We start from the raw sequence: 25388 nt of genomic DNA, 5'->3' as shown, positions 1-25388 counted from the left end.
TCACAAGGACACCGCAAAAAGATTTCTGGAAGAGCCTTGTTTGAAGTATGTTCAGTTGAACTTCGAAGCGATGGAGTGAAGTCTTCTTGTGATAACGTTATCACGATTGTAGATACTATCAATAAAAAAATCGTGAAGTAACTTGGTTTGGAATCTTTTTATTCTTAATTTTCATTTCTTGTTGATAATTTTTTAATTTTCATCTCGTGTTGATAGTTCAATTTTTTTGATTTTTTGTTGTTGCTTGTATTTTATTCCATTGTAATTTCAGTTTTGTTGCTTAATAAAATTGCAATTTTTTCAGCTAATTTTTTAAAATTCTTATACAGATTTTTCAGGGATTTCAAATCAATTTACATCATATTAGAGAATGGAAGTCCGAACTGATGAAATTCACGACGAAACATTGTCAACCACCTTCAAACAAACCATCAAATTCATCAGGGTTTAAGATAATATATTGAAGTTCAACTGAAATAACATTTGTTGACAGGTTTACTGTCGATAATTGAACTGACAATATCTGAGACTGACACTGGATCACCTCCAATCTACTTCCACGTCGAAGGAACTTATTTTCGTTACTAATACCTTCTCAATAATTCTCTTCTCAAATATTGCCCGCGATATTGATTTTGAAATCCACCGCTTCCTGAAAAAATCGGAGATGAATTCAACGAAATGACCACACGTAGATAATATACGTAATCCAAGTTTTATATGCAAGTGGAGTCTCCCATGTATTATGGATATTCTGGGATCAAATTGAGCACGTTTATGAAAAAGTAATCCCGACATATGAAGCAAAGTTTAGTTATTGTCGTAAAGTTTCCTCCAACAGAGAGTTTTATGGGAGTTGAGGTGAGTTATTGAATAGATGAATAGATGAACTTTTCGAAGACCGATTCATAGGCGTTCATCGAATGGAGGGTGCGAAGAACAAGCTGCCAAAAATTGGATTTTTTAGTGGAACCATCATGAAAAAGTTCAACTAGAATTCAATGTTACAAAAAAATATAAATTTCATGGATATATGATAATAATAATAATAATAATAATGCAGGCTCATGCAAGCTAATAAGCCTGATGTAGTCCTTCTCGACCACCAGATCAAAACGATATTTGTCGTGGAGTTTTCAGCTCCTGGCGAGACGAATATCGTCAAAAAAGAGGAGGAATAACGGAAAAAATATCGAGATTTTCTCTTCGAACTCCGCAGACTCTATCCAGATCACTCTGTCAAGATGGTTGTTCTGATTATTGGAGTCTTGGTGGAATGATGTCCTCTCTACTCGAATTTTACAATCATACCGGCTTGCCGCACTAAGGCAGAAATCTTAGCCGCACAGATGCAGAAGGCTGTCATTCTTGGCTCACTGCGCTTGCTCAGGGCACATGATTGTCGGACCCAATGATCACTTACCCCACGGTGTGGGGAGTGGTCATTGGTTGATAATAGAAAAACATTAATAAATGACAGTTAATAAAAATTTTGGCTGACAATGTCAAGTGGGAAAATTTTGAATGATACTCGAATTACTAGATTTTTTATTTTCTTTATCATATTTCTGTAGGTACGTGTAAATTTTGCTGAGACTATCAATATCAGTTCGTTTATTCATTGAATGTTCTTCGTTAATAATATGTATCATTTCCAAAAATATTCTTTTCGTTGTATTGGTTTCTCTATCTAAAATATTTGGATTTTCAAAATTCATTTTATGATCCTCCGAATTAACATGTTCTGTTAATGCACAAGAATTAACATTTCGTCTACAGTCGCTCTTATGGGAAGTTACAGTCGCCATGTGTAAAGACCAATACATCAATGAAAATCACATATTATTAGAAAACTATAAGTACTATAAAATTTTAAAATCAGACCCAACTTCTACACTACAACAGAAAGCAAATAAAATTGTTACAAAATTAAAAAATTGTCACAAAATAGATAATATTACAGCTAAATCATTAATGATATACAATTCCATAGCACCACGTTTTTATTCGTTACCTAAAGTTCATAAACCTACCTTATCCATGCGACCAATTGTATCTTCCATCGATGCACCTAACTCAAAACTTTGTAAATTTCTAACGAATATTTTAACAACTTCCTATAAAACAGACAATCCTTATTATATTAAAGATTCTTTTTCATTTAGTGAATTTATAAATAATTTTCAGCTTCCTCAAAATTATGTTTTGATAAGCCTAGATGTTGTTTCACTTTTCATAAACCTACCGTTAAAAGTAGTGAAACAAACTTTGAACAAAAATTGGTCTAACATTGAAGAACACTGTGAATTAGACAAAATTACATTCATGAATATTTTAGATTTTATTTTTGATTCAACATATTTTATATTTGAAGACAAATTTTATAAACAAATATTTGGCACACCTATGGGTTCCACCATTTCACCAATTTTATCGAGTTTTGTTTTAGATGAGCTTATTGATGACTGTATTCAAAAATTATCTTTCCCTATTCCATTCATCAAACGTTTTGTAGATGATTTGATTCTGACCATACCTACAGATGGAAAAGAAGAAATTTTGAATGTATTTAATTCATATGATCTCAATATCCAATTCATTATTGAAGAGGAAATAAACAACTCAATTCCTTCCCTCGATATGAAGTTATTGAGATCAGAACAAAATATTATCATCACTGAATGGTACAGAAAACCAACATCAAGTAATAGATTTATTAATTACCATTCCTAACATCCAAATAAAATGAAAATCAATTTAATAAAATCATTAAAAAACAGAATCATCAAAATTACCCATCCCGATTTACGAAACCAAAGTTTGTCTAATTTCAGTAAAATTCTGATCCAAAATTCTTATCCTAAATCTTTAGTGAACAGAATTTTATTTTGTGAAAGAACAAACTTTCAAAATAATAATGAAGAAGTTGAACATAACAACGTTATACCTTCATTCATATATAAATCACTCCCATATATTCAAGAATTGACACCAAAATTAATTAATGTATTCCGAAATAATAACCTCAAAATATCTAAAACAAATGTCACTTCTATATTTAAATTATACAGTAAAGTAAAAGCTCCAATTTCAAATAAACAAAAATCCAATTTAGTATACAAAATTTCTTGTATGGATTGTTCTAAAACATATATAGGACAAACATCTAGACCTCTAAGTAGTCGCATCACTTCCCATAAGAGCGACTGTAGACGAAATGTTAATTCTTGTGCATTAACAGAACATGTTAATTCGGAGGATCATAAAATGAATTTTAAAAATCCAAATATTTTAGATAGAGAAACCAATACAACGAAAAGAATATTTTTGGAAATGATACATAATAATAACGAAGAACATTCAATGAATAAACGAACTGATATTGATAGTCTCAGCAAAATTTACACGTACCTACTGAAATATGATAAAGAAAATAAAAAATCTAGTAATTCGAGTATCATTCAGAATTTTCCCACTTGACATTGTCAGCCAAAATTTTTATTAACTGTCATTTATTAATGTTTTTCTATCTGTTTTTGAACCATTTTATATTTTATTCTCACGTTAGTAAGTTCTCCATATTTATATATTTTTTACAAGATATATTATCTTATTATTGTAGTTGTCCTGACGAAGGTGTGAAATATACCGAAAGCTTGACATATAACAAAGAGTTTTCTTTGTAACAGCCCAGCTATTGAGTGCAACCTCACGAATTAAATCGATATATATATATATATATATATATATATATATATATATATATATATATATATATATATATATATATATATATATATACATATATAAATGATACAAAAATGGGGTGACATGTTCACCATATGGTATACAGCATACGAATCGCATGCCGGCATTTTGTATAGGTTGTAACTTCTGTTTGTTATATTGCGGCAAAAAATTGTAATACACCGAACAACAATACTCAATATGGGGGTAAATAAGAGTTTTAACAAACCTGAGTGTCATTTCTTCTGATAACTGATACTTGAATTTATATAGCGATTTGAGTTTGAAGAAAGATACTTTGAAAATGTTTGTCACATGTTCGTGGAAAGACAAAGAGCTATCTATGGTTACGCCAAGATTTTTAGCACTGTCTACCCAGTCAATGTCTGCGTTATCGAGAGTGAGCCTAAAGTTACACTGAGTTTCTACTATTTGTCTTTGAGACCCTATGCATGAGGCCAAAGTTTTATTTGGATTGATTTTCAGTCCATGATTCTCCGAGTATAGGAATATTTTGTGCAAATCTGTGTTTGTATTGGCACGCTTTTTGGGCGCTTTGTGTCATTTTTTATATATCAAACGCACGTCGCTTTTTTCACAAAAATACCAGTATTTTTCGTTCGTTAAAGTTTTAAGCTTATTTAAAAAAAATATGTTCAACTTTTTAGTTCGATGTTCTTCAAAAGCGTGTTATTTAGTTCTTTCAAACTATATTTATTATGTACTGTGGTCTGTTATAAATGTATTCATACGTAACATGGTTGAATAAAACTTTACTGTATTCTACTCTACTACACTCATATTTGAGTAGCCCACTATAATATTTTCCTAATTCTATTTCAAATAGGAAAGGACAAAGTAAATTATTATCAATCGATGAATTCTAACAAAGATCAGATCTTCAAGACTTTTACAACAAAAGTTCTCTCGGTGGATTGAATACACATCATTTTGGTATAATCAAAAACTTGCCGAGGTGAGGAAACCAATTAGGAAAGTCATTTATTACGTGATTCACAAACACGATCGAACTTTAATTGCTTTATTCTTAACCTCCGCAGTGCTTCATCAGAATTATTTTTCATGAATAAGTATTCTTGATGATTGATGGTAGTCAAGAAATCGAATTGTCTTGAATACTAGTATCATGAAGTAGAATTGGGTACACAATTTGCTGACAATGAGTGAAAGCAGATTGAACTTAGTATTGGTTTTTGGATTTCAGGAAAATGTATACAATGTTCCAGTGTTTTTACTTCTGTTGTTCGAAAAGTTTGGTGACTATATGCCTTGAGTGATTAACAAAAATAAAGATTTCAAGCGCCAATCGCTTGAAGTGTTCTATTTTTTTTTAAAAACTTTTTTGCTTTTATTATAAATGCAGTGCACTGAAAAAAATAATATTTTTATTCTTTTCAATAGTTGAACAAGGAATTCTATATTCAAAATAATTAATTATTGTCCCTTCTTCTACTTCATCATTACGAGATGGCATTTTCTGATAATGAAATCCATCCAAGCTCAAAAATTAAGCTAGGATTCATGAAAATATACATTTATAGTAAAACCTCCTTTTGACAGTTTATAAAATTATATTTGTTCAATATAAACTAGAATGTAATTACTAAATTTGTTTCAGGTGGCTACTATATTATAGAAAGAAAGCAACTGAAGCTCCAAATCGTCGTTCTGAATACAAATTTGATGAAACGGGGTGAAAAAGACGATGATGCAATGAAACAGTGGCTTTGGCTTGATAGAGTCCTGAGCAAATTTCAACGAAACGGAGAAACAGTAAGTAGAGAAAATGTTTCAATATTAGGCATTAAACGATATGAATTGTTTTTATATACAGCACAAGTTGAGTGAAATTCAGTGAATATCATCAGGATATGTTAACGAAACGCAAGTCGAAAGACAGATTCTGTTCCGGTACCAAAGAAGTGTTTGGGACACCTCCCGAATATTTTTCCGATTTCAATTTTCTGAATTGATACCAAAGCCTTCAGTAATTTTTTTGAGATCATTTCACTTGTGTATCTCTAGATAAATCGCTCGTGCATTCATCTGAAGGTTTCACCAGGAATTATTAATTATGAAACCCATCCATTCTCATTACTTACAATGTAGAGCTTCATAAGTTTGAGGGATCATTATCAAAACTTTCAACTTAGGTCATATTACACTTCGAATTTTGAATTTAATTATAAGTTTGCTTGTTTCTTCGACTGTAGGGTTTGCACTTGGTTTATGATCAATCAGAGATTCCAAAAGATAATATGAGTATGTAGAAAATTCGTGACAAACAATATTAAAATTTTTGACAGCTCAGTTGAATCCAAAAAACTGTTTCAGCTGATCAAATAGACTTCATCCCAAATATTCACAGGAACCATATTATTTCATTATTCAACATTTCACTTCCAAATGCACCTCAATTTAATTATTGTTTCCTTCCTTCAACATTATAATGTGGAATGCTTCCATCCTACAAATCTTTTAAATGATTATGTAAATGGAGTAGTTATGCAGTGAAATGGCTCTTTGAGTGTCGTCTTATTTATTTTGACTTCGAAAACTTTTATCTCTGTCAAGAATAATTACTTCCTCCAATTTCAGCTGACGCTTTTTCCATTTTTATGGTGGTATACTTAAGGGTGGAATTTTATACTCGAGCTTCAGAAGGGGAGAGATAAGATGAACAAAATATTGTCGTTTCAAATTTTTGTGAATCCATAAAGCGTGCTCAAAATTCAAATGGGAGTGTGAAGAGTCGTCGCGTGAGGTCTGTGTATTTTGGTAGGAGAAATGTAGATGGAAGTGAAATATTTTTTTTGAATAATTTCAACTCTTGTGGACAGTGTTGAAACCAACCTGTAGTTTCGACGGTTCCTTGATATTTCCTATAATTCCTTCTACTTTACACAACTATGATCACGAATCGAAAAAATGTCATACGGCCGGTACGATTAAATTATACATGAACATTTTGAGCCGCCGATTGTCAAGTGCCGAATAACAGTTATTTCGGGACTTTCTTGAATCTGCTCAAGCCTATCAAACTCTAACATAGTCTCCAAGATGATGGGGCATCTCTGAATGTATTTTTCAATCACCCATACTCACTTGCAGAAGTAGGAATTTCGCAGAAATTCAAGTGTATAGTCCGTAGAATTATAAATTCTGGGTTCAATGATATTAAAAAATTCCATTCCTTTCAGCAGATATCTGATAGTTTTGAAAACTTCCTGTTGTGTATTTTTTTTCCATGAATTTTCAATAGATTACTAAGTTTCGAAGGACGTTCTTTAAACGACAGCGTGCTTGAGAGTTGTAATTTAAAGTAACTTCAGTAAGAAATGGAAACGACGACGGTTCTTATTTTCTGTTAACCTAGAATATGTATACCCTACCATACCCTGAAGTTGCTGGATTCTATCAAGAAAAGAACAATTTCTCTGATTGAAGATAGGAACATCACTTGCAACCTTGATAGTCTGGAACACCAAAGAAAGGTTGGAAATTTCTCTCTCTCTCTTCTATAGATACTTTCACGGGAAGTGTTAAAGTAACTTAGCATATTTGATTCCACCAAGAGTGGTACATGTCAGAAATATGCGACGACTTGTGGATGCTCATCATTTTGAGGTTCAACTCAGTACACCTCGAACCTCCACTTTCAAGAACTCTTTCATTTGGAGAACTGCGTTTATGTGAGATAAACTTCTTGAGAACGTTTTTCCAAATGGATTCCATCTCCAGCAATTCAAATCCAATGTGAATCGCTACTTCCGCACAAGCCCCGCTCTTGAAGCGCCTTAACGATTTTCCTTTAGTGCTTGTGTTGTGTTCTAAAAAAGCCGAGAAAGCTAACCAGTGGAGAAATATCTCCATTCCGTTCATTTTATAAAAATTATATAAGTACATGATATCGTATAACAATTTCACCTCAGTTTTGAATCTAACCCGAAATGAAACCGAACTTCGTATCCACTAACATAAATTGATCAGTTGAGAGCATTGGAGGGCCAAAAGACCAGAAAAATCTTTATTATACTCCAGTTCATTCAGTCGCATCTATTGTAGCCTACTAATTTGTTTATTACTGCTTGGGCCACTCGTTGACTTAGCCCCTCTAGCTCTTACACATTTATACTCCGTCTTTAACTAATCCTCTGTTTCCTTTCCTCTCCAACCAACCGGTCAACTTCCAGACCCTTCTCTAACACATATATAGCTATTTATGGCTATTTCAAAGGAGAACAAGGTCTTGAGTTTCAGTTCAAATTTTGCCTGGTTTCCCAAAAAGTTTTTGTATTCCAGCTTCAGCTGGATAGCTTTTTTCGACAGATTGAATCAGCACCATTTATGTTCAACAGTCGCCCAGTCGTTCCTTCATTCCATTCAATCTGTCATTGTAAGCACTCAGTTCCCCATATCACTTGATCTTTCTCTGATCTTTTCTCATTTTCCAGATGAGTTCTCCTGTTCCTTTCGTTCAAACCTATCTGCTTGCCCTTTCTGTTTATTCTGCCTCACAACTCTTTTCTGCATTCTCAACAAGCTTTTACTCTCCTTATCTACTTCTTTAATCGTACTGTGCGGAGTTGAACGTCAAAACGATGAGCAGTCACAGTCCGTCGCATATTTCTGATATGTACCACTCTTGATAGAATCGAATGTGCCAATAAACTTGAACACTTCCCGTGAAAGTATCTACGAAAGAGTGACAAACCTCCAACCTTTCTTCGATGTTCCATCCTATCAAGGTTGCAGTGATGTTCGTGTCTCCATTCAGGCAGATGGCTTTCCTCTGTATGGAATCCAGCAGCTTCAGGAAATGCTCAGGGGCGAAGCTCTATACATGAAAACAATACTTCAAAGAAGGTCTCTTCTAAGCTTTATAAGGCATCAAATATGCTGAAGTATCTAGTTTTCTGATTTTCAACAGTATTCCAAGCTTTCAAGAAGCAGAAAGCTCCATTTTCTGTTTTGACATCATTATATCCTGTTCGGAGACATTAATCATTCTGGAGAAATCCGACGCTTGAATTTTCTTGGCATTGAATTGAATTTGGTTCATTTCATCCCGATTCCAAATCACCTCTAGATCCTCATTAAGATATGTAACCTCCTGCTGCCGGTGAAGATGTGCATCCGCAGTCGAAGTCCTTTATTCCAATCGGAATGTCGAGACAGGTGTGCTGTCGTCAGAAAAGCAATATATTGGATTCTTGGTTTTTTCAAGCTGGCGAAGACACGTCGTATGTTGAGACAGATGTAGCTATTGAAATTGGAAGGAGAGTCTAATATAAAACCAAACGTTTTCGAGTTGTTAGATATGCTAAGGGTATTTACTCCAATGAGGACGTCCAAGGAGATATATCATTGATTGCGTGCTTTTTTTTACCAAACAAACATCGTGATGGATTCAGAAGGAGAGACAGACTTTGGAAGATACAGTAACGATGGGTTCGATATCCGAATTCAATTGTGGGTTTGATAAAAGGAGGTCTTTTTCAAAAAATGGAATATGAATCTGAGTATCATCTGAATCCAGGTGGAAGTTTGATGAAAGAAGATCTTTTTCCGAAAAGAAATATATATCTGGATATCATCTGCGTATTGCTGATAGCAACTGAACTGAAACAGCAGTTTGTTTGCTTGAAATATCATAGTGAGTCTACCATTACTACCCCTGATTCCGAGCGCTTGGACGTCACGATGGGTATACCACAAGGATCTGTGCTAGGTACGATATTATTTCAAGAATAATAGATTTTCTACAAACGGAAGTACACTTATATGTGTACACTAGACAAAAAAGTGAACTCCATTTACCGTTTCGTCAGTATAAAGCAACGCTAAATTGTCCATCAGTGGTAGATCTTACTATTTTCAATAAACTCCCTAGGTGTTTGAAAGATATAACAAATCTCAATGAATGTATTAATTTGTTGAAGAATTATTTGATTGAGAATTGTTTTTATAATTTTCAAGAATTTTACAATTCGTAATATGTAAATGTATCTGTGGTGTATTTTATTTCATTTCAATTTTGTTGTTGTTATTTTGATAACAACGGTGTCGCTCATACTTTGTTTTGTGACATTGTTTTATGTGTACTTTGACGATTCCAATACATGTTATCTGTGTCTAATGGAATATAAATATTATTATTATTATAACTTGTTTGTTTCGAATAGCCGAAAATGTTGATTCACAGCCTCCTTCATTATCATCGGTATCACTGGTAGTAAATCAACTGCTCTCCAGTTCCCAGTGAGATTGAACCCATCTTATAGTATGACCTCGCTTCTGAACACTACCAGAAATAGACATTTCCACCGGCTATATCCACTACGATATATTCTTTGAATTACATGAATATGTTCCCCCACAAACAAGCAATAAAAGATAAAGATTCCTCCTCGTATGTCCTTACGCTTTACCCATTTTTAGTGGGGGATTTAGTTGACGGCAAGAGACTGCTATAATGTTCTCTCCGAGAGAACGGCTTTATTTCTTCCAATCTTGATATCAAAGATCCGCTCAGCCTCGCTGATGACGACATTGATGGTGGGCCGGCTTAGCTTGGTGTTGTCACATAACTCGGATTAAGTGAATTTATTGTTGATGGCGCGTTTCGTAATGAAACTGGCATACAGAGAGGGGATGATTATGGAGAAAGAAATATGGAGCAGTTACATGCCACATAAAAATTTGGGTTAGTAGTCTGCTACACTGTCCAGAAATGTATAGAAAAATTTTGTTTGCATGAAAGAAGGATGGATGCTACTATATACTAACAGGGAGTATTTGAATTGGAGAACTAACCTTGACCAGTCTACTATTATACTGGAACTATTATACCGGTCAAATTGATATCGGTATATTGATCACGAGATATTGTGTGACAAACTTGTCTACTTTGGTTTTCCTGGAAAGCAGTTTCATTCTTTGGAAACTTTCTGAAGAATTGTACTGAAAGAGTTGATGTGGATGATGTTGAATCGGATGCTCTACCATTATCGGAAGGAGTGACTCAAGGATCTATCCTTAGACCTTCGCTTCTCTTTTCCGCCTCCGACTTTTCCAATACAAAAAGGAATTTTTCTACAGCGGTTGCATCATTTTCTGATGTTAACTAGACTTTTTCTGCTATTTTTATTTGACTCTTGTAATTCCCAGGTTTATACCGGAAGTTGTTATTTTTTTGTCTGTTTTGGTTGTGCTTTCATGGTGAATAAATACTTATCATCGTTATTATTATTATTATCTGAACTATATGAGTATCTACATCCATCAGATGACATATTTATATTCAGAAATACTATTTGCGACCTAAAACAACTTTTGAATACGAGGTCACGTGGACGAGACATTAGAAATGAGATGACACTATGACTTCTGTTTTTCATTCAAGTTTGTATTATTTCGAAAAATTTCAGAAAATATTGTTGAGCTTCAATTTCAAATGGCACGTTCTCTAGGAGTGAAATTAATTTTGACCCAATATAACCCCGTACCCCTAACCAATGTAACTCCATCAGGGTTACATTGGGTCTGATTTCACTGATAATTTTCAGGATTTTCAGTCATATTGATTGTTCTTTCTGAAAAATATAGGACAATATATACACAGTCAGATCCACAACAATATAACAATTTCATTGTATGGCAAAATCAATAACATTCTAACTGAAAGAGTGGATTTTGTGTAGGGTCTTTATGTTTCCTTGAGATCCCAGTCTCAATAACACAGATTTGCCCACGAATACTCATTCCCAATATGATCAATAAAAAATTCATGATCTAATCGTAAAATCTAACCTCACCTTCTCTCCCATCTCAGTCTTTGTGAACTAGCGTGTATAGAATGTCAAGCGAGAGACCAGAAACATGGCAAGTACTTGCAATTCACGTTCAATCAGAATTTTCAAAATATTGAATCCAGTATGGATTGACCAACTGTTACAGTTCCCAATTATAAAATAAGTTTCTGTCTTCACAAATACTTAACGAGGTGACTCCATTTATTCATTGAGAAACTATTGATATGACGATTGATAGTATCCACACCCATGATGTATGTCTTCATTCTTTTCAATATCATATATGTTTTGAACTACTCAATGGTCATTGCTTGTCTGCTTCTTTGAGAATTAGGTATTTGAAAGAATGAATTATAACACGGAGTCTTTCAATGATTAATCATTTATCAATTAGTTGAACCAAAAAATTATTTTATTTTCTATTGATTTCCTGAAATTTATTTTTTCACGGAGTCACGAATATCTCTTGATATGTGCCAGGAAAACTAGACGTGTTGGCAAACAAATGAAACATATTACCACCATGCAACTACAATTAGGTCAAAGGAGTGTTATATCGATAACAGCAGTAAATACCACGAATGAAATGTTTATTGTTTGGCTGAACAGCGTAATTAGGAATGACCACTTTGTGACACGCTATTGTTGTTGATCTGATTTTAATTTCCACCGTAGATATCGAGTATCAATAATGGTATATTGGGTTTTTTGTCAAATCGAATCCTGTTTTGTAAAAAAAGAAATATTTATATTCATGAATGAATCGAAAAAATCCATGGATTCAAAGCAAACTCACACAGTGAACCATTTGTGTTTGTTTCAGTATTATTTTTTTCTAAACATAGTTTCAATTAATATTACTGGAGTTTTTTTTCAATATAATATAATTATTTTAATACGTGTTTCGATCACCAAGAAATCATCATCGATGATTTCTTGGTGAGGTGTTGAAATAACGGTTTGGTGTTGAGAAAAAACACCAGTAATATTCATTACTACACCAAAGGTTCCAAACTGTGTATCACAAGTATGTACTTTCAATTGTTCGAAGTACTTGTTTCTCTTAATCAGCCCGACCAGTGCAACTCTGTCGATAATAATAATAGTAACAACAAGCAACACTTTCATTCCTGAATAATGTAAATGCTAAGTTCCACTGCATAATGTTATTCAACTTATATCAATAATTTTCACTGAATTTATGAATTTTTCTTGTTTTTTTGTGGAGTAGTTAGTAGTTAGTCAATAGTAATTGAAAGTTGGTGGGGATGAATTGTGAATTATTGACGCATTATGAGGGAAACGACGCTCAATATCAACAAGACGTCTAGGCCTGATGAAGAGCTTGCTATCGTACTTAAAAATTGCACCAGTATTTTGGAGACTCTATAGGTGGTTTCATTTATGTCTCGCTTGCGTTTACGCAGTTATTTCTATAAAATACTTTTCTTGGTTTTTCACATTGCGTTTTCAAACGAAGACCGCCTGCCCGGTACTGACGATGCCCAATAAGCTGAAACAGCTGTCTACCGGTGGTACACATAGCATTATGTCAATATCAGTTAAAGTAGAGGATGGTATACATAGATCAAGACTGCAGAAAATATTCGATTTTTCCCAGATATAAAAACGAATAAAATATTGACAGCTTTAAAGGGGCTTGCATTTCACACAGTCACTTCATGAAGGAAAATGTCTAGTCAATCAATCTACTAGGTAGTATTCCATGCTAACAGTCTACAAATATAGTTAGCTGTTTCCATTCTTCAAACTGCGAGAGAACTCGTTACGTAATGAGAGAAAAAACAACATAAATACGGAAGAGGATTTTGCAGCTTACACTGCAAAGTGCTATTCATGAGTCATATTAATATTCTGACGCTCCGCTCACAAAGCAGCCATTCAACTGCCATTTTTAATAATTAATAGGGAATTGTGTACGTTGCAAGTTTTTGCGAGCGGGCATTCCAGCAGTCAGGCCAAAGAGCCATTTCAAACAAATGAAATGTACAAATGGAATGTTGATGGTTACTGATATTTCCAGTTGAAAAAAATTAGTAACTTGTAATTCTTTCCAAAATAATACATATTTGAATTGCTAGGCAAACAGTGCTGTCTCCTAGAGAATGATGTAGAAATAAATGAATTTATGGATAATTTAATTCAAAACATTCCACAAAATTGAAATATATAATATTTAGGTGAAAAAAAATTCACATTGTAGAAACTGTGTGATAGTTGTCTTAAATGTCACCTCATTTATAATTTCCAATACCTAAGAAAGTTGCATTACGAAAAACTGTGACGAAACTTTATCCGTAGTTAATAATTGATTTCCGGCGAACCTCGTTTTTTCTGAATATAACGAAAAGAAAATGCCCTAGATATCATAGCCCCCAGAAAACCTGTGAATATATCTCATTTGGTTCTCATGTGATCTCCACCAATGTCACGAGAACGAAATTTTTGGAATCAAATGTCGACAACCAATTGGAAGTCTCACTGCGGAGTTCTTGTTTCCAAACTTCACACAATTGCCTATCAGTTTAGGAATATAAAAGAAATTTTGAATTATTGTAGCTCTATTATGTACAGGTAGAAAATAGACTATACGATATGATGGGACCTTTCGAGGAACATCAACTTAACCGTTTTGTGTTTTTATAGCACAAAAACGTATTATTCGTTCAATGTTGAGTTTGGGCTCTTAAACCTCCTGCAGAAACGCATTCGAAAATCTAGGAATATTAATCGGAAAGTTGGTAAACAAATTCAACATCGAAAATCATCAGAAGGAAAATAACTAAACTCTATCCAGCCTAGCAACGAGTGCTCCAAAATATTATTATTATTATGCGATTGGGTGTAGGAAAATTATTTAAAGTTCAACTGATGAAGAAAACAAAAACAATTTTGTGTTTTTAAAATTGAGTGAACAACAAATAAATTAGGTCATTTTATTTCAGCAGGACAAACGGGTAAACAGTTTTTGATTTCAAAATGACGTTTTGGCGTATAAATCCCTAGATAATGATAAATTAATGAAACCTTTCGTCATTCCAGACTGATTGCCTAGATGCTTAAGATCTGCTCTTGAAATAATCATCATTAAGATTGATAATGAACTGAATTCTGTCTACCAAATTATCCATTAGATGGTCTGATCTCAACATTTTCATTTCTACTTTATCTTTCACACACCCTAAACTTCTATTTCAGTTTTCAACGGTAATAGATGAAATAGCTTCACTGAAAATATAAGATCACAAAACTCAAAAGTAGTGTTTTTTGTGGGCACAAAGTTTTTTGTGTACACCCAAATAAGCTCTATTGTGATGAGCAGTGGTGAAGGAGAAGATATAATACTATTCTATTGTGCTTTAACAATTTCGTCAACAATGTATTTATTATATTCGGTTTTATGTTCATTCACTATCCTCAAAAGTTCAGCTTCTATCATGTTATTCTCGAATGGTATACATTTCTAACGCATCCTGTCTTGAATTACAGCTTTATTTGTGGCTGTAGTAGGATTTTTTCAGCTTTTCTAGAATGGTACCGAGCATTATCTGAAACAATCTGAACTGAATCCCAAAAGATATGCCACATTTCCTCATGATAGTCTTTCATTTTCTTCGACTTGAAGACCCATAAGGAGTCGGAGACAAAACCGGTTTCGCTTCCTATGTGAAATACTATCAACCTTTTTCCTTTTCCAGAAAAATAATTCATTTTGTTTTAGTTGGAACAGAAGAAGCGTTTCTTCCCATACGAATAATATCACATAACAATAACAAGTTATGTTGTTCACAAACATACGCGGTTTGAGAGGCCGTCTGAAACGGCTTGTCTTGAAGGATTTATCAACCCAAATTTTGGACTTAATGCGGCCTGTGTTTACCCACGTTCAATCCAAGTAATAGATTCGTCTATTCTATTTTCTGTAGGCTGTTATTTTCATTGAATATTGTCATCTCCATATTACTATTTCTGGTTTCTCGAGCAACACACCATTTCTCCTAGTTTTTTTTAATAATTTATGGAATGTCGACCTTTTGATATTTGGTAGATCAGGATCATCGTTCACAACTTTTAGAACTGGATCTATTGTTGGCATTTCGTTAAAAAAAAGATGTACTTTGGAGCCAAAAAATAATGCATTTGTTTATATTCTTTTATAACTCCACAGCCACTTGGAGGAAACACTCCAGCATTCTTTCCTACTTTCCTCACAGACAATAAAGATTTTACTTCAATACGATTCTTGTGAATGTTCATAATTACATTTTTTCATTAATATTGAGGTGCAGTTGTTTTGGTTAGGTGGAGGTTAGGAACACAAATTAGCAGTTTCTTCAGCCGTATCAGCACCTGATATTTTAAAAATTTCAATTTAAAAAATACCTTATATGTACACACCACAGGCGTTGAAACATAACTGACCACTGCGACACTATAATAACGAATTTCGTCAGCCGATTGCAGTTGAATCTGATTCGCCAGCGTAAAGCGGCTTACTGTGATAATCATGCTTTGATCAGGCATCTATCGTTGTTTGGGTTGCTTCGTTTGTTGCATGGACAGAGTTTTACAGTGTATCTTCCATATGTTCTGAACTATTCAATAGCTTCAGAAACTTCAAGAGATACACCTAATCAGATATCTAGGTTTCCAGTATATAATTTCAGAAAAAGACATTACATTATGGTAACAATTGAATAAACAGCTTGAAATATTCTATTACTCATTCAGAATTTCCTCCTAAATTCTAACCGTGTAATATTAATTCCAGGTGTATCTTGTCGGCCACATGCCTCCGGGGTCTAACGAGCGACAAAGGGCCGCCACCACGCCGTCCCACATCGCCTACCTGGATCACCATAATAAGAAATATCTGGAAATTGTGCGCAAGTATGCCGGAATCATAGCGGGTCAGTTCTTCGGCCATTTGCATTCGGATACATTCCGGGTGATTTATGGGGAGAATGGTAAGTTGAACCGAAATTGAGTTTTATTCGGAGAAGCGGGTCTCGATGTATTTGGAAAGCCCGCGATCGGAAAATATCTGGAATACAGTTTTCCCTCTAGGGGAATGCGATTCTCTTCCGTTCCACGGAACGAAATTGATCTGAAATATTGTATATTCTTGGAAGAGTTATCAGCAACTATGAGTAGGAATACTATCGAAGGAAACAGTAGCTGTTTGTGAATGGTGATTGTCAAAGCAATAATTTTATGGTTCTTCTCTTTTTATTATTCTACTCTGATTAAGAATCCGAAGACAAGTCCACTTTTTTGATAAGTGCATAGATAGCAACGTGGCATGGGAGTCAAGTACAGCTGAAGTAAAGAAAAAAGTTAATTCGAGGTACTATGCTTTCAGACAATTGAGTTTTGTATTCAACAAAACAGCTCTTAAATGTTCATTTTGCCCTTATTTACTGTCACAGCTCGTATGATATCGCTGTGTGGGGCTGCTCTCCCAAGCTCCATAGATTTTTTGTATCCTAGAAGAGGGTTATGCGACTGATATTCAAATTAGAGTACCGAGAGTCTTGCAAAAATATTTTATTGAAAATGGAATTATGTGTGCTGCATGTACCTTTACCATGTTTTGTATATCATTCGATTTTGAGAGTTCACCAAAATTGCTGATTTGCCCTTCACCGAAGCTTCCAATATATCCACGTATTTCAATTTTATCCCAACTTCCCTGACAATTTCGAGTAGTACAAAAACATCTTGCATTTCCCAAAGTTTTCCTATTTCTTAATGCTTCCCAACAACTAGTACTGATTTTTCGCAAACGAATTTTTCATTCCCATTTGAATCAACGTTTCATTCTTGCTTGAAAGTTTCTTCTTGAAACTTTTGTGAGTGAAGGACATAAACTTATGGCTGAAAGATTTTCCAAGATTTGTTAAAGAGATTACGCCGGATGTGGGTTCGAACATTTCGTTGAACAGTAACAAAAATTATATTTTTTTCTCGTTTCCTTGGATATAAAGCGATCGTTCACTTTGAAAATCCGGTTGAAAAACAGAACAGCCCACTTAATTTTCTTTTACGACGGGAATTTATGTCGACCGTTCTGGGCTTTCAGTTTCGAAACTTTCCTGGACACCGACGGCCTGGTGGTAATACATTTGGTCTATGAAATTGCTGGACACAGCTGCGGCTAACGACAAAGGTAACAATGTTACACTCTTTTCCGTTGATCTACGGAAAGTTTTCACGACAGTTTTCAGATGATTATTTACCCCTGGATACAGAGTGCTTAGCTCAGCTCAGCAAATTGACACTACGCCAACATGGTATCTTCTCAATGTCAGCTAACTCACGCAACTTCACTTTTCAAAACGATTTTGTGGTGTATACTGCCTCATTTGAACATCCACTGAGTTCAGCATCATCGGTGTTTCTATGACCACAGGAAACTGAAGTTTAATTTCTGTTTCTAATGCAGCGGAGTCCTTATAACACTTTCCAAGCCATTGTTTTTTTTGAACGGCATTTTTCCCATCGAAAAGCAGTGTAAAATTGAAACACGAAACTGTTTTTGATCTATTGTTCTGAGAATAATAAAAGTAGTGTCACTCTTAGCCCAATAATCCACAAACTTATCAGTAGATTATCATGAAATTTCAACAGCTTCCCTTTGAAGGTTAGTATCAACTGAAAAAGCGGTGGTGGGATATCCCACAAATGATATGATGAAAGAAATTTGTTATTTGTCAATAATTCAAATATGTTTTTGCAGTTTTCCAATGACATTTGTTATTTGTTGCAGGTCGGCCAGTTTCTTGGGCGATGATAGCACCTTCCGTTACCCCCAGAAGAACCAACGAAGGACCAAATAATCCTGGACTAAGACTCTATAAATTTGACAAGGATACTGGAGTGGTGAGTATTTCAAAATACAATAATGTTGATCATTAATATGTATTCAAATCTGAATATTTCATATCAACAGTATGATGAAACGTTGATAATTCAAAAAAAAATGTCGAGAAAAAAGTTTACGTATCAAAACTTAATCCATGATCAATATTGTAGACTCTACAACCAACGTTTCAATAACCCCTCTTTCCTGTTTGTTGGTGGTTCAAATTTTTGTAGAGGTACATGTATGAAAGTGTTGATTTCCTGTATACTCTGTAGCCCAATGTACCATTTTCACGTTTGGTCACAAGAACTTCCAAGCAGGCTAGATCATTTCTCGTTCCATCGTGGATTGAATTTTTGGGTGGAGAGAGTTTATGAACATGTCATCAATATGAAGCAGCCAACAATATGGTTTCACGGTCACTTGCTCCCTTTGTTCAAAATTTTTCACGAAGAAGTTTGCATTCGACGGACTTAATGGACTGCCCATCGCGGTACTATCCTTTTGTTCGTAAAAATACCATTCCACTGGAAAAGAGTTGATGATAAACAATGAGCTGTGTTGTTTCTACTTGGAATAATTAGCCGTATCGTGTCGTTGATCGAAACTATCGTGTACAAGGAGAGCACGTCGAAGTCCACTTCAGAATCTAATTTCATATCTCCACTCTCTTCGATAAAGTGTCATGAGTTCTCAATGGATTATTCTGTTTATTCTATGAATGTCTGCAGTAGGGTTGTCAAGAATTTGGCCAGCTCATAAATTGGTGAACCTGAAGTTGGTGGAAAAAACTCTAACCCCCAGACACAGAACAGTAATTGAAAACGTTCACAATTTATTTGTGAACCTTGAGAGTTTTCCTGAGGAAAATGTTACAGACAGGATTGGGATGATCTTAGAGAAACACGACGTGAAACCAATATTTAGGCCAACAAAAACTACCAGATAAAGTCTGAAGTCAGCTATGGATTCCACAGAACTTCAAGCAACATCCGGATCCCTCGTAGCTGCGGGTTGGTCTACATTGGAACCAAGACCTCGGCAAATAAAACGGAAGATAGCTTTCACATAAAGAAATGCAGTTTATGAATCATACGAACGAGTAATGACCATTGTTCGCGAGTAGAATACCACAATTTTTCTATGACTAACAGAAATATTTTGAAATTAGATTCAGTTGTGGAGAATTTACCGAATGGGGATTCATTGAAAAATGTGTTTTTTGTTAACCAGCTGTCACCCCAAAACTTTTGCGAGCCAATAATCTATGAGGTCTCAGCTTTTGACGCGTGATTTCTAGCAATTTTGAAAAGGTGAATGTAGTTCTGAGCAATTTCGAAGTAGGTGAATTCTCAAGGCTAATTTTGCGAATGAAAAAATGCACACAACACAATTGTTAAATTATGAATTTGCTCATCTGATATTGGACCCACGGTAATGATTTATGAATCTAATAAACTGTGATTGGTTCAAAGGTGTGAGTTATGAGTCATTCTGGCTAATTACCCAACAGGAACTGGTCACATAATTAATGTTTTTTTGATAGTCACAGGAAAAAATCATTTCTCATAGTTTGGCAGTGTTGATTAAGGAAGATTTTCCACAAAACAGCAACAAGTCTACCCCTATGAGAGTTTAGCGGTAAATCTCATCCAGCGCGGGATATATCATCCCTAACGACGAAGGCAAAACAAGGAAAATCAAAAAAAATATCCTACCAGGCATCAAAACCAAGAAGAATTAAATTGTCTTTAGGGAAATACTATTCCCTTTTTGAGACATGGCGATAATTAGAAAATCTACAGCAAAGGCAGGCGAACAAAAACAATGAATAACAAGTAGGGTTCGATTGACACAAAAGGTGCCGCGAAGCGTCGTTTGCTGAAAAATTCCGGAGCCCTCTCGAGATCAGAAGAATTTGAAGAGGGTGTGTCTGTGATTTGCTCTGAAATCAGGGACGGCGGCGGAGTTGATCATTACGCCTCTGAATAACAATGCAGGTGGATTATGCTAACGACAAGTCGCTTTCATATACAAATTTTGTTACGCTACCGGTGTCAGGCAACAAACTTTAATGTATGATAACTAATACATTGAGAAGTGATCTTGAAGATGGAAATCTACTTTCAAAGGTGGTAATAACGAAGGTATCTCCGCCGTAAACAGTTTGGCACAAAAATGCTTCTGACAATAGTTTCTCTAATGCATAATGAGGTGGAAATTTTTAACAAACTTTCCTAATACCTTAAGGGCGTGTCTTCAATCAGTGGATTCTGATCTGATCATAAAAAACATTTATGAAATATGTTCATCATTTCATTATGATTTATATCCTTGTGAGTAAATTTATATTGTATTTTAATGTATTGTTCTGAATTGTTACAGGTTTACGACTACACCCAGTATTACCTTGACCTCTCTACTGCCAATGCAAACGACAACAAGAACGCAGAGTGGGCGGTAGAATACAACTTCAGCACCTACTACTCTGTCAATGAGATTAGTCCTGTTAGTCTCCATACGTTAGCTGATAAATTCACGCAAGATAATCCCTCGGGAAACTCAGTATTCAATAGGTGAGTGTGAACACATCATATTTTCTTAACTGGACCTCTTGAGTATCATTATCCTTCAATACTGGGGATCACAGTGTGAGGTGGAGAGACACACTAGTCATAAAAATGTAGATATGAAAATAGAATATGGAAGACGACTTTATCTTGTCGAATATGAGAAAAAACTAGAACCTCCGACTTAGAATCAAAAGTTGGTTTCACCAACCAAGTTGGTGGATCGAGGAGGAGATGAAGAAAACAGGTTTTTTCAATCTCCTGAAGATGCCAACTGGGTTGGTAAAACGCACGTCGAGAAGAATTACAGTTCTGATGTTGGTGAAAAATGCTTCTTCTGGACCAAAAGGCCACATGTTGATATTTGTATGGACTAAAATTACTCATGATACTGTGTACAAATTCAATTAAGTCAGAAGTGTCTCTATCTTCAAGTTTCTGTGAGTCAGAATTAGTTGCACAAGAATCGATTATATTATTTATTTTTGGTGATTTACTGATAATTATTATACTTGGTTTTGAGTTATCGGATACTGAATAACATTCAAATGTGTAATTTTAATGTTTCTGTGAAGAGATTCATTGAAATGATATTGTTTTAAAATATTGTAGGATACCATTTTGTGAAAGACCAACATCTCTACGTCAGAAAAGGCCATCATGAGAGTGTTGTATGGATATAGTGAACAAAACACTTTGTTGAAAGCAGTGTTATATGATCCAAAAAGTTATAAACGAAGACAAATATGGTTTATTCGTATAGACCCTTTTATTGTTGATAAAATTTATAATCATTCTGTAACAAGTTAAAATGAAACTTCGCTCAGTAACTGCAGAGAGTATGAGATGAAAACTAAACTGACGCCCGAAATGTACAGATTTATGGTGTCAAGAAACTTGCACCAGGCCTTTTTACTTTGTTTTGCCAAAAGATATTTTTCTTCTTGTTGGAAGACTGCTCAATTTTGAGCTTCACTCGAAAAGGGCAAGATAAATCTCTCAACCAACTATATACCAGTTGCATTGATATTCAGTTACGTCAAAAATCAAGGAAAAAGCTGTTAATTCATATCATTTGAAAATATTTAGAATGCTTCAACATCTAATCGATCATCGGGATGTTTGCCGCAAAGACTAGAGGCGACCTTCTTACACATATCACTCACCCTTGGAATAATGCAATCGACTAACACCTTTGACCTTGTTTGACATGAAAGACCTAACTTCGATGTTATGGTTTGTCAAATCGTCTCAGTTCGTGGCTCTCCAGCTTTGGTTTGTAGATCTTCATTACCTCCCGCGCCAGTCGGCTATGATATCTACGCTCGGAGGGAATGAGTTTCGTATTTCCAAAGAGAATCGTGTGGTTTCCTTCATTGAGTGTGTGTTACGCCACAGCTGACTTGCCTGGTTGATCTGTTCTGCAGTTTCTTCCATGCTCCTTCAGCCTAGTTCCAATTGATCTTTTGGTGGTTCCGATGTATACCCTTCTCCAAGTGCACGGTATATAATATACCCCTGCTGCTGGTAGTGGGTCTCTTCTGTTTTTAATCGATCTGCAGCTTTGTTCTTACTTCTTCGTGGGTGTCAAGAGTTCTCCATTCCTGCCCTAGGGATATAAGGAACATACGCACAGGCAAGCACCTAAACCTCCTCCCCGTTTTGAACAGTGGAACTCTTCAGTTTTATGGCCTTGTTGATCTTGGGTACACTGTACCTTTCAAGGTCCTTTGAAGATGTTTCTGTTCTTCCTCTTGATGCCTTGGTACACATTCGAGCCCGTTCAGTTAGAGTCGAGATATCTCCTCTCTTTTGGTGGTTTGTTAGTAGGTTAGTCTAGCACCACATCTGGTCAGTCTCCATGGTGAACTTGATGCTGAGGTGTTGAGCGGAAAAGCGGTCTAGGAAAAGAGTTAGAACGTTTCTTTCATGTTACCAGCTGCTGAAGGTGTTAATGCCGTGATCAGCTATCGCTGTGCTAAGTGGACTTTCCATCGCCACGGCATCAAATTGCAGTTTCCCCTCCATTGAAAGGAACTTCCCGTGAGACATACTCTGAAGAGTCCGACTATTTCATTTGGAAACAAGTAGGTTAGCCCCCTCAGACAGTCTTTTAGTGGGGTATTTGTAAACAAGGACATATCAGAATATATGTCGCCTCTAGAGTGGAGTTCACCAACGAAGGCTGTTGAATCTTTGACGTAGGTGTTTGTCTTAACCACATGAGGCTGGACGAGCGAGGCCAGATGCTTCGCCAGGCGGTAGGTCGGCGACCTTGGGGCACTGACAATTGGTCTCAGTGGCATGTTGGCATGTGGTTTCTCTGGAATATAATCGTGTCAGAACTTCATGGATTTTTCTACAGTACTTGTGCATTCACAGAAAAATTGAACAATCACAAAAAGTTATGTTATATTATTCAAGAGGATAGATTGAATTTCAAGTGGATTTTATCATCTGCGTGTCATCTTCTCATTCACTTTCTAGTGAATGAGAAGATGATACGCACCACTTCATCTTTCTGAGACTTGTGTAAACTTTGTTTCGAATTAAAATTTCTTCATTTTTATTACACGCTTCATGTTAGCTCCACCTGTATGTATGTATGTATGTATGTATTTATGATTCGCGGGCAGATGGCGCTTTTCATAACCTAATTGATATTTCTTGATATATTCGCGGGCAGATGGCGGTGTACGCAACTATCAATTATTGCAATCAAATCAAAACAAAATGTACTTTATTGTTGAAGATGAAATCTCATTGACAAAATGTTACTATTCTGAGATACACAACTTGAAAGATATTGTCGAAGAGAAAATATTATTGTCAAAGTGTTATTATTTTAAAGAATATAAGTTATACAAATTGAAAGTAATATTTGAACACTTGGTGATTTCAGCATTTTGGGGTGGAAAAGTAGTCAGAAAGTGATAATATATATGCTACATATTGAAATAAATAATAATAATGATAGTAATGAATATTCTAATGCAACACAAATGTAAGTATGAGAATATAAAAACTATAAAACATAAAAATATAAAAGTGAATGCATATAAAATAACAGTAACAATCAACTTCGCTTGAGCTATTCTCGGGCAGATGGCGCTATAAGTAACCTCCATGATAAGTTGTTCAAAAGAAAATCAAAATAAAAAACATATTTTAAGAATTATAAGCGTGTTTTTCAGTTTTTTTGAATTATATTTATTGTATTTTGTATATATAATTATTGTATATATAATTTATATTTTGAGTAGTAGTGTGATAAATCAAGCTATTCAGCGTCAACGTATCGCTTCATACCACTGTTTCATCATTTCAGGTACTATAGAACCAATTCTGTCCGCATCAACACAAACCCATCTACAGGGTGTGATGCTACTTGCGCTCATACCCATTACTGCGCCATAACCAGAGTGGACTACGATGAGTTTCATCAGTGCATGCAGACCGCTCCCAGCGCCCTCTCTTCTTCAAGGTCGTTCACCTCTCGGCCGATGTTTTTCCTCATACTATCTGTGAGTGTTGTGATAAAATTAGTGTGATAATTTAGTGCTTGCAATTCGAAGAGACAAAAATTATTATTCAAAGAGATGCAATGAGAATTGTGCAGAGTTTATTCGTTTCAGAGTTTTCAAGTCTATGGAAGGTATATTCAATTATTATTGATCTCATTGAATTTCAGAAATCATCAAGATTGTTCCCCCCATTGTTTTACGTCACTAGCATATTCTGAAAAATACGAATTACGGCGATGTAATGAAAATTGCAGTCGAGAGACAAAACCTTCTGTTTATTTTTGGACTGCGTCAATCAACTGTCGATCAAGGTTATTTTCCGGGTTTCTATGCCTCAAATCTACGATTTTGGTTGACAATTTTAAAGATGATACGGCAATAGACTAAGTGGAGACTAATGGTGGAGACGATGATTCCTGAGACTTTCTTGTCCTGATGGTTTTCCTTATCCTGATTTTAATGACATTTTTTAATTTCATTTTGTGGCTGTATGATCGCTATCATACTTTTTTTGTTCATACTTGAATTGGTTGCTGCCGATATCGATTATTTGAATCCATTTTATGAAATTCAAAGCATTCTTCTACGTGCAGTTTTCCTTTCAAACAACGTTTCTAATTCTTCGAGATAAATCCCTTTGGTTCTTCTCTAAAGTAAACTCACCGCCACAACAATTTTTCCAAGCCAACTACAACTGTTTCTTAAAGTTTTCCTTGATCTGACATCGAGAAAGTGGCATTTTTCCCGCTTAGTTCAAGAAGTGCAAAGTTTTTTGAACTTGCGGACTTCTAAGACTCACCTACGGCTAGTCCAAGAATTGTTTCTA

At 35.0% G+C, this 25388-nt stretch overlaps 1 protein-coding gene across 1 annotated transcript in view; it reads left to right on the top strand.

Moving 5' to 3' along the window:
* The window catches only part of LOC111502423 (acid sphingomyelinase-like phosphodiesterase 3b), a 60025-nt gene extending 35135 nt beyond the window's left edge, over positions 1 to 24890 (top strand). Inside the window, exons 5-9 of the mRNA XM_074182885.1 lie at positions 5387 to 5541; positions 16375 to 16570; positions 18373 to 18485; positions 20854 to 21044; positions 24367 to 24890. Coding sequence (XP_074038986.1) covers positions 5387 to 5541; positions 16375 to 16570; positions 18373 to 18485; positions 20854 to 21044; positions 24367 to 24589 — 878 coding nt within the window. The 3' untranslated portion in view covers positions 24590 to 24890. The remainder of the gene's footprint in view (positions 1 to 5386; positions 5542 to 16374; positions 16571 to 18372; positions 18486 to 20853; positions 21045 to 24366) is intronic.
* Positions 24891 to 25388: the final 498 nt, after the last annotated feature.

Source organism: Leptinotarsa decemlineata, unplaced genomic scaffold (genome assembly GCF_025532065.1).
Source record: "Leptinotarsa decemlineata unplaced genomic scaffold, Ldec_3_MD MMD2_tig00026330_RagTag_RagTag, whole genome shotgun sequence".
NCBI classification, from domain to species: Eukaryota; Metazoa; Arthropoda; class Insecta; order Coleoptera; family Chrysomelidae; genus Leptinotarsa; species Leptinotarsa decemlineata.
Note: the sequence above shows the minus strand (reverse complement) of the source record. Positions and strands in the feature narration are given on the sequence as shown.